General features: G+C 38.0%; 2 protein-coding genes across 11 annotated transcripts in view; both read left to right on the plus strand.

Annotated features, from left to right (window-relative positions):
• Positions 1 to 17,684, plus strand: part of RESF1 (retroelement silencing factor 1) — a 307,071-nt gene that overhangs the window by 137,080 nt on the left and 152,307 nt on the right. The window lies entirely within an intron of this gene.
• BICD1 (BICD cargo adaptor 1) overlaps positions 1 to 17,684 on the plus strand; it is a 153,233-nt gene that overhangs the window by 64,307 nt on the left and 71,242 nt on the right. For all 8 annotated transcript variants that reach the window (XM_065742625.1, XM_065742627.1, XM_065742619.1 and 5 more), the window contains exon 2: positions 13,779 to 13,991. In XM_065742625.1, coding sequence (XP_065598697.1) covers positions 13,779 to 13,991 — 213 coding nt within the window. The remainder of the gene's footprint in view (positions 1 to 13,778; positions 13,992 to 17,684) is intronic.

Consider the following 17,684-nt stretch of genomic DNA (forward strand, 5'->3'; position numbering starts at 1 on the left):
GTTCTTCTGTCTTGATAAAGAGTGTGAAGATATACTGATATCTCGATGACCTTTTCCTGGAATCTTCTGGTGTTCTCTCACCCAGACATCACCATACATCCACCTTAGCACCAGTCTCAATACTTCACTTATGTTAAAGCTCTCCATAGATATAGTTTAACAGGGTGGACACTTATATAATCAATTGGCTTAGTTTTGCTTCTAGCAGTGTTAAAATATGATATTTCATAAAACCTTTTTAATATCAGCGCATTGCACAGACTCTTTTGAAACTAGTGTGGATGTAGGCCGTTCAAGGAGCAATGATTCTGCTTGATTATATACTAAGACTTGAAACTTTCCTTCACTTAGTAAGAAAGTAAGAAACTTTCAGCTCAGCATTATTTGCCCTGAATGGATTTGAGATCTATGCTAGTTAATGGCTTGCTTGCACCTCTCAAGCTTGCTAAACAAAGTCTCTTTATCAGATTTATTATAGTTCTCTACCTCTCCACTCAAATTTAGCTGTATCTCAGTCCACAGTGTGAGTAGCCCTTGCCAGACACTCCTTCTGGGTGAGGCTTTTGGAGACATAAGTTTGATGCAAATCAACTGCAATTCTAGACTCTCCGCAGTGGTTTGAAGTAGCTGGGTTCCCTCCAGGGACTTAACCTTCCTGCTTGAGTAACTGCTTGAGTATCCTTAGCTTCTTTGGTTGCTGAGTGTGTGTGGCTACTGTATAGCCACACACTCAACACTACACTTCATGTAAAAGAGAGATACAAATATATTCTAGAGCTGTTGGTTATGTTACCACAATATCTCTAGTCTGCTTGTATGTTTTTTTCATGTGATACTACAGATTCTGTTTTAGGCCATACACGAGTGAAGTTTGTTCTCCTATCTGTGTCTTGCTTCTTATGTTCAAACTAAATCTGGATTTGCAGGATACAAAGATCTGTAAGTTCTTACCATCTAGTTAGACCACTGATTTTTATTTTTAACCAAGTTCAACTGTTTCCACCTGGCATATTGGGTAGGTATCAGTTATCTTTAGGAGTAAACTTGTAGTAATTGTGGATGAAGAGCAGATGCATTAAGGAAAGCCTGTGACCTACTAGGAAGGCAGTGCTGCTTCTCTTGGAACATCAAAAAGAACTTATAGCAGTGTTATTCCACTAAGGAAACTGTATAAATGAATTTGCTAAGTGATTTGCTGGATGCTATTTTGCCCCTCAAACAATTGTAGCATTTTTAGCTACAGCTGGAGATGGTTGAGTTCTAACATACGGGTCTTGTTCTCTTGGATTCAGGACTATTCTGAGTATTTAGAATTCAGTCAGTTTGGTCAGTGCTGCAGCAGTCTGGGAAGCTGACAATACAAGGCTGGTGCACGGTGATGCACACCTGCTCGTGACATAAATTATTGGTTGTAAATGTCAGTTGTTCCTTAGTTTCTGCGAGATAGATGTACTGGCACTGTGGGAGTATGCCTGGACCAGTAATAAGTGTTTTTCATTCAAATATTCTCATATCTTTTTTTTTTTTCTCAGCCAGACACTTATTGTATAGTATTAGTGAACCAAAGAATTTCAGCTACATTCGAGCTACTTCATAGACATAATTTAGCTAAATCAGCACCAAATCATTGTTCCTTAGAAAGAAGCTGCCCAACTTATCTTGTCTTCCTTTCGTTTCATTGTCATTTGTACAGACAGTCCTTTTCCTTGCTAAATACCTATTTTCTTGCCCTTAGCAGCTATAACACCTGGTCCTTCACTAAAACAATTCAGTCTCCCTCCTAATTATTAACTCCTTTTGAGTACTGGAAGGCTTAAATGAGGTCTTCCCGGAGCCTTTTCCAAGCTGAAATCCAACTATCTCATTCTTCAAAGGAGGGGTGCTCCATCCTCTCCTGTCATTCTTGCAGCTCTCCTCCGAACCCACTCTAACAGCTTCACATTTCTTATCTCAGCTGTATCTTCACCCCACACATCTAATTACTCCTAGATTCAATTCTGTTACTGTGTTCTGTGCCACTCACTTCTGCTAACGTTTGCAGGCATGCTCGGTCTTTTGATTCCAAGTTGCAAGATATCCATTTCTCTTCCTTATTGTTTCTTCCTCATCGTTGATTTTTGCTTGACTCTAGTCCTTCATTGTAATAGATTACCATTTAAACAGGCCCTTATTCATCCTCGTTAAAAAAACATGCAGAAGTTCATCTTGTTCTTCCTGTAAAATCATTCAACCCTTCAAATATTATATACTAGTTCACTCAACCTAACTGCTGCTCTCTAGTGGGAGGAATAATCATCTTTAAGAGGTGTCTTCAACCTTCTGCTGGTTTGCTGCCTTCATTGTGATGCTATTCCTTCTTCTTGAGCACAAATGGAGTAGCAGTTCTCTGCAGTGACTTCTGTGAATAGCGATAAGGAGAGATCTGAGGACCATGTAATATAAAGTCTGTCTGATAATACAGTGAAGTCTTTAAAGCACTGCAGGACTCATCAATTAGCTCATTTTTAGTTATTGGATTAACTTGCATTTTCGAATTGAGCACAGCCCTGACATCTTCTATTCTGGTTGTTTAAGCAATTTGATTTTGATCTATATTTTACCCTTCCATTGCAAATCACTCATGTCTCCCTGTTTGAGGGCTTAATATAATTTGGTACAGTTCTAACTTGACTGGCATCTAATTTCATTTCAGTAATAATTTGCTTATTTCTGCTTCACTTATGATCCACATCTCTCTATATTTAATAATGTTCACTGGCACAAAGTTTTTGCATTTGGTTTATTTTGTTTCTAACGGAGTGTAGGGAGAGTATTCACTGTGTCTTTCAAAATGTCCTGCAAAATTACTCATACTGAATATTTCCATTCCTATTGTCCCCACTTTCATGGCTGTTACTGGACCTATTCTTCCCGCTGACCTCCTGAAGCTGCTGTTTGTGCATTATCCAATCTGTAATCACCATTCATTTGACTCCTCTTATGTCTCTGTCATGACCTGAGCAGCAGCCTGTGCTTCACTTTTTTTTTTTTCTTCTATGTAATTCTTGTGTCCTTTCTTTAAAAAAGATGGGTACCCTGCTGATCTGCTGAAGGCTCTCAGTTTTGGAAACGTCCTAAAGAAATTCCTTTTCATTTTTTCACTATACTGTAACACTACATTGAGGCATTATACTACCAACCAAGCATGAACAGCAAACTTTAGATCAAATGTTTAAAATTAATTTTCCATTTAATTATATTAAAGCGATGCTTTCGTATGTGTGGATAGATATTAGGATATCAGTAAAAAGTTCTAAGAAGCTCCTTCTGAAGGACAAGGGTAATGTGTTTCTTGTAGTCTCTTAGTACCAGTCTCAACATTGCTCAATTTTTACCACTGGATGTTTCAAATTGTGGTGGTTGTTTTCTTTTTATCTTGTTTGTTTTTCTTTCTCTCATGAAGGTTCTTGTTTTCTGCAGCTTGGCCTCCTGTTAACCTGCAGACCACCACCAGTATCACCATAAGAATTAAACTCTTACTGATCTAGAGAAATTAGATTATCCCAGTGCTTGGAGTAAGCACCCAACCTGCAGTAGCATTGCATGTGACAGATGTGTGTGCTGCACTGAGCACTGCTAATGGATGTGCAGTTTTCTCCATGATAAATCTAGGCCTGGCAGCACTTCAGTGAAGCCTTCCTTTGAAAAGAGACTTCTCTAATTCTGGCTTCTCGTTCCAGATGTCATACCTTTGTTTAAGAGCCTTTTTCAACTTTAATTTCTGGTAGCTTATGTAAGTGCAGCAGAAATGTCTGAATATTCTTTCATCCTCTTTAAACTGTTTGTTAGTACTAATTGTTCTCAAAGCTAACATGGTGCTACAGCAGCTTATGTACTTCAGATCCAGGAACTGGAACGTGAAGCTTTTCCCTTGCACTCAGTTCTCTAAGCTAGTTGTGCTAAGTCCAACTGTGGTTACCACGTGCTGACATTAAGTACGTTGTATAATCACAAGGAGGGATTCTCATTAATAACCCATGGCTGTCGATTTACAGAAGGATTTGCAAGCAGTAAGAAATAAGTCTTAACGGAGATATTATGACTTAACAGTGCTTGTGATTGTTAAATGCGTAAAAGTATGAAAAGTATATTTGTTCTTATGGTTTCAGCAGTTATGAATGTCTTCTTTTGATGCCTTGACATAGATCTGAGTTGAGACTTGTCTGTTTGTTATGATATTGACTTAGATGTAGTTCCTATCTCAGGAATTTTTGAGACTGCTGCAATAAAGCTGTTCTTGTGTGCTGGTATTGCAGATTATTACAAATTAAGTCTGCTTGTGCTTGAAATCAGTTTTCTTAATGTTGATTTTTCCAGTTTTCATATGCTTCACTGTACTTAAATAATTAGAATTACTGCAGTTAAACTGTAATGTTTGTGCTTTTGGTCATTTCATTTTTAGGATGGTGTTGAAGATACTTAACAAAATGCCCAGTCTCAAGTCATAGCTCTCTCTAGTGCTGACCCATAAATGCTGTATTGCCTATCATTCCTTCCACCATCTGGAAGGGTCATCATGTGAGTGACCTCATTTGTGCATTCCCTATTTGAAGCTCAGAGTTAGGCCTTACTCGGGGTCTTTCCCCAGACAAGCTTTGTATAGCTCCAAAAGACAGAATCATAGAATTATAAAGGTTAGAAAAGACTACTAAGATTATTTCATCCTAATCTTGTCCCATCCTCACCCTACCCACTTACCATGTCCCTCAGTGCCACATCCACATATTTCTTGAACACCTCCATGGGTGGTGACTCCACCAGCTTCCTGGGAAGCCTGTTCCAATACTTCATTACTCATTCAGAGAAGAAACTTTTCCTAGTATCCAACCTGCTGGTGACTACCCAGCCACTCTGACCCCTTGCTTCATTTCTGTGTCACTCTCAGCATGAATTTCCCTTTGTCACCTGAGAATTTCCTTAGTCTCAGGTTGTGACCATTGCTGCCACATGATTTTTTTCAGTGCACCTCTGCATCATTGTCTTCTCTACCATCCCTCCAGGCAGCAGAAGTAAGTGTGCAAGAAGGTATTCCTTTCCAAGTTATAGACTCATGCTTTTTTTTTTTTTTTTTTTTTTTAATTGAGAGAAAGCAGTTCAAGACGTTAAGGAAAAGTAAACAAATGTTTTGCTTTTGAGACATATGTAAGCATAACTAAGTGTTCTGCAACAAAATACCGTTTCCAAAAAAATTTGTGACCAGACCTCAGAATCTTCCCAGTAGTAAGGCTCAGCTAGCTTAGAGCTTTCAGGGGGTCCTATAGGCAGGTAATTTCAGATGCATAAGTAGTTCTGTTCTTCAGCTAATCTGTGGGAATTTTAACAGTTACTTTTAAAGATTGCACAAACTTATATTTTGACAGTAAAATGAGTTTTCAACTCCTTTTTTCTTTTTTTTTTTTTAAATCAGCGTTGAGCCATAGTCCTCACATCTGCAACAGACACTGATACAGGGTTTCTCCATTTCTTTTTTCTCTGTTCATGTGTTATTCATATTCTCTTCTAAGGAGGTCTCTCCTTGCTGCATCCAGCTTCCTTTGCCACATAACAGGCAGCGAAGTTTACATGGAGAGTTTCAATCTTAGAGTCAAGGCACATTTTCTTTTATAAAACAAGCCCAAACCAACCAATCGACCAAAACACCATAGAAAAAGGAAGAAACACGATTTTTGTCACTACTCTGTGTTTCTTCTGATGATATTTTTATTGGTTTTGACTGGAAATTTGTAATGGTGTTTGATGGTAGTGTGAACTGATAAACACATCCGTATAGACACCGGTGCAAACTTTTAAGCTGTCTTATGGTTCATTAATAATAATTTCGTTAATAGAAATAATTTTATTATCAGCGAGACACGTTTTAAATGGACCTGCTTTTAAATTAGTGGTGTAAAGCTAATTAGTTGTGTTGTAGATAAGCGGTGCTCTTTGTTGCAAGCTTTCCCTTTCTTGCATTTTCTGTGCCTGGAGGGAATTTTCAGGAAGGGGATTTAAATCCTCATCTTGAGTGCTGTTGAATGCAATTAAATGGAAATTCTTGCTCACCCTGCTTTTACTGGATTGCAGTCGAACAATGGAGGCTAGTATTGAATGTTCATTTTCATGGTAGTGCTTTCTTGTTGTTAAATGTTTCCTGACACATTTAAGAATAATTTCATTCCTTACTAAAATTAAAAAAGGTATGGCTGCCTGCAGCCTCATACTGTGGCATATTGATTGAAATCAGCACAATATGTACCGGGACTGCAGAAGGGTGGCCATGCCTGTAGCTGAGTTGAATGTAAATGCCATTTTCCCCAGGACTTTCTGAAGGCTTTGCTGATTGGTAACCAGTATATGAATTTGGAAATGTAGGAATCCACAGTATGCATGCTTTTACTCAAAGCTTTCCTGGGGAAAAGGCCACGAATTGTTTACCTTTGTGCTTCGGTTCTGCATCTGTAGCAGTTAGGGTGTTTATGTTTTCCACATGTCTCATCTCCTCAGTACTTCTGGCATACATGAAGCTTCTGACACATTGGTACACAAATTTGTTTTTTGCAAGTTAAGTGATTCATGTAGATATTAACTTATGTGACTTTACTATTGCACCAAAACTTGCATAATTTTGATTGAATTAGGTAGTATAGATATACTGGTATTTGGAAATAAAATTAAATGCTTTTTGTGTTTATGAAATAATAAAATAGCTTTTTTTTTTTTTTTAAGGTAGTGCTTATGGGTTTATTGTAATTACCTCTGCTGAACTTGTAACTGTAACATACTGTGTCTCAAGTCATGAGTAGGTGCCCCATATCCTCCTTTTCACTTTATGGCAGAGGCTTTCATCTGCATTTTCAATTGGGAAGCTCAACAATTTCCTTAAGGTCATTTCACAAGTTTTCAGAAAAGCACAAACCATCCTATGAAGTTTGGTTTTCACCCTTTTTGTAAGGCTGTCCAATCACCTGAGGACACATAAGGAAACCTCAATTAGTCAGCTTACTTTGAAGTGTATATAAAATATTTAGCACTTTTTCTGCAAAATGAAATGGAAAGGAATGTACGTTGTTATTTTTTTTATTTAAATTTTTTTACTTTTTAAATAAAAATAAAAAATATTGTGTGACATGTAGGGTAAAATAGATCATCTTCTTGAGTGTTGAAATTAAGAAATGACCCATGTCTGTGTGGTTGCTTCTCTATAATTGAATTCTGATCAGTTGTTTTGTATTCTTTATTAATAGTTGAAAAAGATATTAGTGATAGCATCTGGCATCTTTCTGTCTTGTGCCTGTCTGTAGGAGTGTTCAGCATCCTGCTTTCCTGAATGCAGGAGGAACTGGACAAATGAGATACCTTCTGTAGCTGTAAAATGAGCTGTTTTCAGTTTACCTGACAAAACAAAAGGTCATTCTCAGTTATTTCCCCCCACTCCCCCTTGTGCCCATGCTGATTCAGCCTGTATTCTCAAACTTTTTCCAAGTCTGCATTCTGGTTGCCTCTGGGCTGACTGGTGTACATGTAGTATCCTTACAATTCCTATGTTCTTGCACCATTTTGACTAAACATGCATCTGTGTTTGTGTTTATTCCAATAGGCCTATTTGCTTTTCAGGACTTTCGTCACTTCAGTACTAGATTCCAAAAGGGAACTTCTTGATCTCTGTCAGTTGTATTAAATGAACAGCAGGAGGCATGTAAACTATAAAAAGATTTAATCTAAACTATGGATAAATTTTAGTGACATAGAACTTTCCCTCTTTATTAGCAAGTGGATGTAATGTGACATTGGTCAACCCATTGGTCCCTTCTGCAAGGATATCATTATTTATTCTTTACATAGGAAAGCTGCCAGCGCACACAAGTCGGATTTTGGTTCTGCGTTACTTGCTCTATTCTTCAAGGATAAATTATGATACTTGTCCCAGATGCTAGACAGTCCACTCATACAAAGGGTAAGGAGTGCAGAGTAACAAATAGCCGAGTGATCAGAGCCAAGCACTGAGCACATGACTGTGGAAAAGCCTATGGGAAGAAACACTCCAGGTAAGGCTGAGTGCTGGCTTTAGTAAATAAGAAACTGCTCCTTCCCGGATGACTGCTTCCAGCATTTGGATCACAGAGTGACTGAGGCTGGACAGGATCTCTGAAGGTTATCACTGGAACAGACTGCCCAGGGATGTGGTGGATGCCCGGTCCCTGCTGATACTCAGGGTCAAGCTGAAGGGGGCTCTTGAGCAACTTGATCTAGCTGTGGGTGTCCCTGATCACTGCAGGGGAATTGGACTAGATGATTTTTAAGGGATACCTTCCAATTCAAGTGATTCTGTGATTCTAAGATCAGCCCCCCTGCTCAAGCAGGGATACCCAGAGCAGACTGCCTAGATGAGCAGGGTGTGAAATTCTTGAGGTAATTTTTAAAGACAATTCATCTTAATGGAGGACCAATGCACCTGCCACCACACTGCATCTTATGGAGGGCACAGTTGCATACCAACTAATTCTGAAGAGCCTGATTAGCCACTCCATCCCCTGCAAAGCCTGGCATAGAGGGAATTTCAGTATAGGCCTCTCTCTCCAACTGATGGCTCCTTAGCAAAAAAAAATGTTACACAATCTTGGGCTTTGGTTAAAGAATGGTAAAGAAAAGTTTAACATATATAGTAAGTTTAAAAGTTTTTTTTTTTTTTAATACAGATGCAGAACTGCAACTGATTAAGGAACTATTAAGTGGGTTTTCAAGTGGTGCCACAAAATGAGAGCTGTCCCCAAAAGTAACCTCATATAGGCTTCTCTAGCAAAGATTTCTATCTGTGTTATCATACTGAAATTTACCTTCAAAATATGCTTTCTCCTTGCTTCTGTGTTAGGGATGTGGAAATAACTGATCTATAATGCATTCCACTTGGCAGCAAGTTAGCAGCTGAAACAGGTAATCATTTGAACAAGTTCAATGCTACTGCGTTATGTATCAGAGAAACTACATTAAGTGTCAGAGTCATACAGGTAGGATGCCTGCTCATCCTGATAGCAGTCAAGTCATGTTTTATTGCTTGTTAATCATCACACACCAGAATAAGTTTCGGCACAGAATTCTTGCCCCAAGAAATGGATAGAAAATTGAGTGAAACTCAGAAATAGCGTCCTTCATTGTCTACTTCTGTTTTAGCTGATTTTGTTATGTATGTTTTGCTTTCTACACCTAAATTAAACTTGTAGCTTCTCTTCTCCTCCCTTTCTTTTTAATTTTCTTTGAAGTTCCACATATAATTTTCATTGCACAGGGATCATTTCATGTCCCTAACTATACACTAGGTTTTTATTGCTGTTTACATTTGACATAAATATTCTTTATGTTGTTTTGATCAGTTCAATTCTTCTATTGTTTTTTCTAAAAATCTGTGTGTATTTCATTTCTTTCATGCCATTTTGCTTCTGACACTGGAATTTCCATCTAAAATTATCCTGAGTTCAGTTGCAGATGACCTTTTCCTCAAACCTTTCTCTGTGAACAGACCGACCTCTTTCCTGTGCATATCCACTGCCACTATAATGTACTCAAATGTCAACCATGACAGCTCAAATCTCATCATTTCATACTTCTCAAAGCTCAAATTTTAAGAAGTCTCAATTCTTTATACACACGTAGTAAAATTATGTAATACAATTTTCAGGTCTCAGAATATAAATGCGATATTTATAGGCATCTTGTAACTCAACTTTTATGATGATCTTGAAATAAGTGAATATTATAGTTCAGTTAATAACATCCTTTCAAGCAAAGTCCTGAGAAGCGTAGTAGGAGTAGTGTGATACGAAAATCAGACTGTTAGGGTAGTCTTTGTCAGAATAAGTATGCCTCACTCTTTGTAGTTGACTTCACTTGTGGTGTGCTGGGAAGAGGTTCTCCAGGGAATAGGATCCATAAAGGGTTTTATACATAGATCTATACAGCCTTGTCCAAGTCACATTTTGAATTCATAAGATGATGTGCTTTGTCAGAAAAAATCTGCCTTGTGATTGATGAAACTGAGAGCCAGCAAGGGACTAGTGGTAGCTTCTAAGTGGCTTTTGCGAGTAGTCACACCAAGCAAGGCAGGACCATACTAACAATAACTATAGTAATTAATCTCTCTGCAAGATGTGTACAGCATCAGACCATAAACAAACAGAAACAACATGAATCAATTAGCTGGGCACCACACTTGCCCAGGTTTTGGTGGTAATGGTGGAGACTGCTGTGGCTGTGCCAGCTCTGCCAGCTCTCCAGGATGCAGCCTACTCATGCTGGTAGCTGCTCATGTGTGAAGTGTGCTGCCACATCCATCCCTGGTGACCGGTCCTCTTTGAAGGCACTTGTTCCTGTTAGAAAACTAGCTGACCTTGAAAGTTTTTAAGGTGGCTAACTTTTCACACTGTAAAGATGTAGGGATTCCACCGGATGAGGAGATGGACTTGATGATTCTTATGGGTCCCTTCAAATTCAGGATATTCTATGACTGTTTCAGTGAAATAAGTATGCACAGTAAGTAGAAATATCATAATAAAGCTATACAGTTTTATAAATAAGCATATTAAACAAATGACTAAAATATAAAAATCAAAGTTGAGCAAATATCTGAGTACTAGCTGAATAATGCAAAATATATGCATCTATGCAAAAACTATTGCTGTATGGCTTAACTTAGAAGCAAGGAATCTTGTGGATGTATACAAGTAGAAACGCTGGGTAATTTTAAACTTTCTGTCATTGTATATAGACCATGAAGAACAGAAGCAGGACTTCTTGCATTTGAATTAAAAGACATCTTGCGTTCTTCTCCATGCTGCATGGATTTGCATAATTTCCATTGATATGTAAAAAGAACTGTGCTTCCTTTCTTTTCATCCTCAAACTTTTAGCATATTGACAACAATTTTATAAATAAGCTGGATAGTATAATATACAATAGTGTTCCATATGGGATTCATAGGAAAAAATTTTAAAGTATTTAGTACTCAGTGATTTTCATTTTCTCTTTAATATAAATTGCATTTAAAGTTTTGAGAATTCAGTTATATTTTTATGCGTTGTGTCTGTATTATATCTGTTGACGTGATCAAATGATTTACTGTAAGTAAAAGAACAAATGGAAAGTTCTGATACTGTGCAAATGGAATACTGTAAATTTGCTATCTGCTGGGAAGTTTGCGTTTTTGGTAGTCATTTGTCCTGTCCTCCTTTTAGGAATAAAGATTTATTCAATAAGATTACAGGAAAAAATGTAGCAGAAAACAGTGCCTGGTTAATTACTGGTGTTTCCATTTCAGTGAGGCTCTATGTGCTAGAAGGAAAGCATCCACAGTAGTGTTACAGAAATATGCAGAAGAAATGTTTCAGTTTTCATGTATAGATTATGGTTAAATAGTTTAGATAAATCTTTTGCTGCCCTAAGTTCTGTTGGTGCCCTGAGCTGTTTAATAAATGGAGCAGAAGATTTTATTTACTTTATTTTCTCAAATCAAAGTGGAGCATGGCCCAAAATAAAGACAAGTAGAATTTCTGAGAACTACACATCCAACCACCTTCCCCAAAATCTATATTCTTTGCCATACTTTACATTACAGACATTACAGATACTAATGTACACCCTCTCACTAAATTTGAGAAAAATATAGTACGTATCTGAAAGGCCATCATTGATTTGTACTGGTTTTTATCCATTTTTTTAGCTGTAGCCCTCTGGTAGAAAGAGTTCCAGCTGCTATTTCTTTACAAGCTTCTCCAGCCCTAGCAGCCTTAACTGCTGTTCTGTGCTTTGATTTTTCTTTTGGATATGTGGCCTTTCCATTTGTCCTATAGGGTATCTATTATACTGGAACTTTTTGCTTAGATCTCAAATTAGGAACAGCGAGCCGTTGAATATAATCACGTTTTGTAAGATAAAATTTATTAGCAGTTTTGCTGAAAGCCTTCCTATATTTACTGACAGGGTGACTGAATCAGTGTTTAACAGTTTCATTAAATTCAATTTCTTGTTATTGGGAAAATCCTATTCAGCAAATTGCTGATGCTTGCTGTTTCAGTCACTTGCAGTCTTCGGAGAAGACAGCTGGGTTAATACATTATTGAATATTTTTAGAATCCTTTAATGCTGAGCTCACAGGAATCACCAAGTAGACTTAAAAGCAGCAAAGTTTTTTTGAACAGTTTTGCTTTGAAGTTTCTAAAGGGCTGCTGCAGTGCCAGTAAAACTTAGTTCTGAAGGCTAGAAATAACAATGAGACAATAAAACAATGACTTCCATTGGGAAGTAGATCCTGATGATGGGAAGGCAAAGGAGGCCACTGGGTACAGCAGATGCAAACATATACTAAACATTGTTATTTAATGGATCTGGGCAGAAGTTAGGCTTTCAGGGAGAAATTTTCCTCTGCATGACCGGATGTTAGGGTGACCTATGAGACATAATATCTCCTGCATTGGGGAGGGGAAAAAAAAGGCAATAAGATAGATGAGGGACCTTTTTGGACCTTTTTCCCATGTTGAGCTAAATCTTCAGGTTATATGGTGCCTTGCTTTATTTTTTGGAATTGCCAGTAAGACCATACAGTTTTCAATTAAGTATCTGTTCATAAAGGAAATACAAACAAAATAGGCTATATTATGTACTATTTTATTGCTGTTATTTATATTTTGATTAGTCTTATATTTTTTAATGAATTACATTAAAACAACAATAATAATAATAAAACCATGATATCACAGAATAGTAGAGGTATAATATATAATAATTATTATTATTTTTCCCTGTGTTTTTCATAGCAAAATGATGCCTCCAGGATTTCAGATTTCTGCTCAAAGAGGTGGTGGAGTCTCCTTCTCTGGGGACATTTAAGACCTGCCTGGACATCTACCTGTGCAACCTAGTCTAGGGAGCTGCTTTGGCAGGGGACTAAATGATCTCTAGAGGGCCCTTCCAACCCCTACTATTCTGTGATATCATGGTTTGAGCTTTGCTTTCCTCCAAGTTGCTTCAGAGCTGATCTAAAAAAATCCCTTCAGATATTGTCACAACAAAAGATTACAGTATTGAACTGTTCACCCTAAACCAATAACAAGAGGAGCAAAAGAATCACTATTTAGAAAATTCCTGAGAGCTTCAGTATTGTTTCTTTTTAGCAGAAGCAAATACTGGAAAACAAATGAAGAAAGGGAGCTGTCAGGCTCCATGTATTGAGGTTTACCAGTAAGGTAGATGGCTTCTTCTTGGTACTCAGCTCATTTATCTTCCCTTCAAGTTATAGGAAGCTTTTTTGTTCATACTGTGAGGTCAGCTACTCTTCAGAAAAGAACATTGAAAATAGAAAATAATTTTGAAAGATTTGGGGCTGTTTGTGCTCTTTCAAACAAAACATGCACTTATTTGGCAGAGTGAGAGAAAGGAATTGACAAAAAACAGTTGTCCTCATTTAGGAGAGTTAAAATGAGAAGTAATTAACAGCTAGTTAGCTGTACGCCATCTTGATCTCAGTGGAGGCTGCCTGGATAGGGGCCATAAATCCATACTGCAAATGAGAACAGCTTCAAGGTGCTTCATTTAGCTAAATGAGATGGTAGCCCTCAGCTGCTAGGAAGCTGTGAAGGCAGTATTTATTAGGTCAGAGTTTGGGACTCACCGATGCATTTCATTACCTCTGGCTATGCAGGTGCTCGTTACTGTTGACAACTTTTTTTAGAGCTTCAGTAGTTCAATAGCGTGCTTTGTTTTCCTCTTGCAGGCATTTGGACAGTCTTTCTCAATTCACCGCAAAGTGGCTGAAGATGGGGAAACACGAGAAGAGACTCTCCTCCAGGAGTCTGCGTCAAAAGAAGCTTATTACCTGGGGAAGATTTTGGAGATGCAGAACGAGCTGAAGCAGAGCAGGGCGGTGGTCACCAACGTTCAGGCAGAGAATGAGAGACTCACTGCTATTGTCCAAGACTTGAAGGAGGTAAATGGGTTTGTGCAAGGAGCAGGGGAGTGATTTTCTTGGAGTTTCTTGCACTGATCATTACTGAATCGTGAAAATTCTTACCTACCTACCAGTCTGTGATCCTTCTGCAGGCCTCCAAGCTGGAGAGGGTTGTGGTTTAGAAAGAGATTAAAAGGAACTCTTATTACGATTTTTAAGCAACGATCCTCTACACACTTCAAGCAGCTGTAATATTTGAAGGACTTAGGATTTTTGCCTTGTATTTTACAGTGCGTACATTAAAGTACATTTTATGTAACTCTTTTTTTTTTCTAAAAAAAACCAAACAAACAACTTTCCTCACCACTCATGTTGTTACTCAGATTTTTTTTGGAATTCCTTGCATTAGATAATTTCAATGGTCTTCTTCTTGAAAGCCAAAATGAGTGCATGCTCATGTTTAGAAAATAGTCAACAATGCACTCTTTTCTTCTGTCCATCTGCTTTTGCATACATACGTACATCCATTCTTATACAACTCGATTGTTCTATTACATACCTCTACAGTTTAGTTCTCTACACAGAGCAGTGATGTGCCTGGGGGAAGGCAGCGCTTGGTAGTAACCCCACATCTTCCCTACTTCCCTCATGAATATTTAGATACAGGGGCTCCCCACTATCTAACTGCAAGAAAAGACCATTCTGATGTGATTTTGGAGGACTCTTCCTACATGTGAACTTACCAAAGATTACATGTTTTCTCTAGCTGAGTTGAATGTCATCCTCTTATCTTATAGTAACCCCTAGGACGACTGGATCTTTTAGTCTAGATTTAAAGATTAATGCACACAAAAGGATGAAACATTCTTATTTAATTGTTGCACTGAATTTGCATGTAGAACAAGTTGGATTTCAATAATTAATAAATATATGCTATTTATTTCCAATATTCAAATGAAATATGTGATTATAATGGCTGTATCAGTGGTTAGCAAAAAATAAGAAAGAAAATCAAGTTTATCTACTTATCTTAAAATCATATCCTAAGAGATCTCTGTGTGTAGCCAGCTACATGCTTACCTAACCACTTGGGTAAAGCTTGCAGGAGAGCAGAATCCTTTCAACCTGGCTTCAATCACAAGCAAGCATGTCAGAGGATATGTGTTTGTCTTTGTATTGATTCCTTCCTCAGGGGTCTTCTTGGGTTCCTTCAAATGCAAAACTCCCATTTCTGACATGATTATTGATCTATAAGTTACTCAGAAGGCAGTTTCAGTATCTCTCCTCCCTGGAATATTGATTGTCCTCATCTCTCTGGAGGTAATAGCAAACCTTAGTGTGAGACCAGCTGCAGTTATTTCCTGTTCTAATGCTAAATAGAAACAAGCCCTAGGAGTTAAAGTGTGGGGCAGTAATTTGCTTGAATATAAAACAGGCTGATAAACTATTCATTTATTCATAAGATAATACTGGACCACAAGCTGTAGTTCTTTACTGTGCTAAACTTTGTGTTTCATGAAACTACAATCAGTACATTTAAACATAAATGGAATTAGAGCCTTCACTTCATTACTGAGCTTACAACAGGTACTGTTAATGATTAATTGTTTGAATATAGTAATATATAGAAGGTGATTGATACTCTAATGGGATGTTAGGCATCCTGTCACCTGAATTACATTGTATTTCACCCTATGCTCAGGGGTCTTATCCTTGTACCAAACTCAGTATACCTTGGACCAATCATATAAATCCTAAGTCAGTAACATCCAAGTGGCTGCAGGAAGGTGGTGCCCTTCTGAAATCTGTCTACCTGGTTCAAGGTGCTGCTCACAGGCAGTGGATAACTTGCTCCAAGTTTCTATAGCTCTAAGATGGGGAAAAAAAAACCCAACAACCTAAACGCATTGACTTAAATGTCTGGTGCATTTTGGTGTAAAGGCAATCATTAGAAGGTGTCACAGGTTGAGAGCTACAGTAATTTGTCACTTTAACAAGTTCATTTGACGATCTAGTTAGTGGGAAAATATGAAAGTAAGAATGGTCTTTATGTGTGCAACTCTGAGTGATAGAAAGATAGATTCTGGATTTAAGTTACTTGACTGTATCGCATCTTCTTCCCCATGTCCCCCAGTCCCCTCCCATCTCTAGTCTGTCCTGGGAGTTTTCTTTTGAAGTGGTTTGGCTTTCTGAATTTGCTTAGAAATTCATAGTTATGTGAAAGCCTGTGAGCATTTTCTGAGCCATCACAATACACTTACATGAATGCTGATAGCTTTTAGGAATCTTGGGAATTTCATAGCCTCAGAGTTTAAAAATTCATGCGTGTTTGCACGTATATGCCACATAGTCACAGCTGATGTCTGCAGGGCAGCTTGTCCTGAATCCCTCTTGCTATAATAGTCTCAGGTCTCTGGAGATTCTGCATCTCATTCTCAGAAAGCTAACAAACTGATTTCAATGCTCATCATTAGAAAAAGACATGTTTTGGAAAAACTAAAGTATCTGTTTCACACTGATGGTGGAGGATGAACCTAGGATCTCCATACCCAGATGGCTTTTTAGATCCATGTTAAAATGATCAAAACACTGGCAGCATTATTTATGATGTAATAAAACTCCCTCCCAAGAGTTTTGGATAGAAATATTATCTCTTGGGGAAATAAAATCTGTGTTTTGGGAACTAGGTATATTTTTTTTTCCATTTTTTTTTCTCCTACCAACACCTCAGATACGGTAAATAGAATGCTATTTGGAAATTTTAAAAACTATCATAAGCTGAACCAGGAAATATCCTGATTTTAAAACTAAAGCTGGTCAGAGACCAGATTTAATGTATTTAGTGTGTTGTATAATTTAAGGTGGATGGCCTTTGTGTGGAGAGATCGTTAGGGTTATTTGCCCGTTTAAACTTTTCCAGGTGCATATGAAGTGCCTGTCTTTGTTCAAAAGACCAAAGGAAGAAACCTTTTTAAACATATTTTAAAAATATAAATATTTGTCATTTTCCAGTTTTCCAGTGGTTGCTTTTTCTTATTTAAAACCACTGTGTTTAGTTACTGTCAGGAGATGAGGGACGGTTTCTTCCATTTCTGCTGCTGAAAAATCTTCCCTTGTGGTAACCGTAAGCAGACTTTATAAGTGAATAACAAGAATGAAATCACTTTGCTGAGAAGCTGGTAACTTACTGACAGAGGTGGCCATACAAGCACAAATGATCCAGCTCAGAGTCTGGGGCAGAAAAGGAGGCTGAATGATTTGGAGCTGCGTGTCAGCCTCAAAACTGGTGGCAACTGGAGGGAAAGATGCATGAGGTGAAGAAAGGAAGCAGGGGATGCTGTAAAAAATGAAGATGAAGTATGCTAATGCAGTGTGAGTTTTGTAGGTTTTATGAGACTGGGGTTAGGATATATGTGAGGTGAGTAGATGAATGCTCAGCTCTTCCAGGCAGTCTTGCATTCATGAAACAAGACTAGTGAAAAAGAGAAGAAATATAATACATATATGGGGAAGTGAAGAGTTAAACCTCATAGTCTGTGTTGCTAAATGTCACTGCAGCAGCTGCTGGGCTTGCAGAAAGAAATCAGCACCTGGGTACCTGCAGTCCGGGAGATAACAGATGAACAGGGAGGTTTGTTATGGCAATGTTAATGAGCCACGACAACAACGTACATCTGAGCTTCTGGTGAGCAAAACCAGGGATAAGACCAGTGGAAAGTAGATAGGGAGAAA

Source organism: Cyrtonyx montezumae, unplaced genomic scaffold, assembly GCF_038088225.1.
Source record: "Cyrtonyx montezumae isolate F1298 unplaced genomic scaffold, pur_monq_1.0 scaffold_3, whole genome shotgun sequence".
In the NCBI taxonomy this organism is placed as follows: Eukaryota; Metazoa; Chordata; class Aves; order Galliformes; family Odontophoridae; genus Cyrtonyx; species Cyrtonyx montezumae.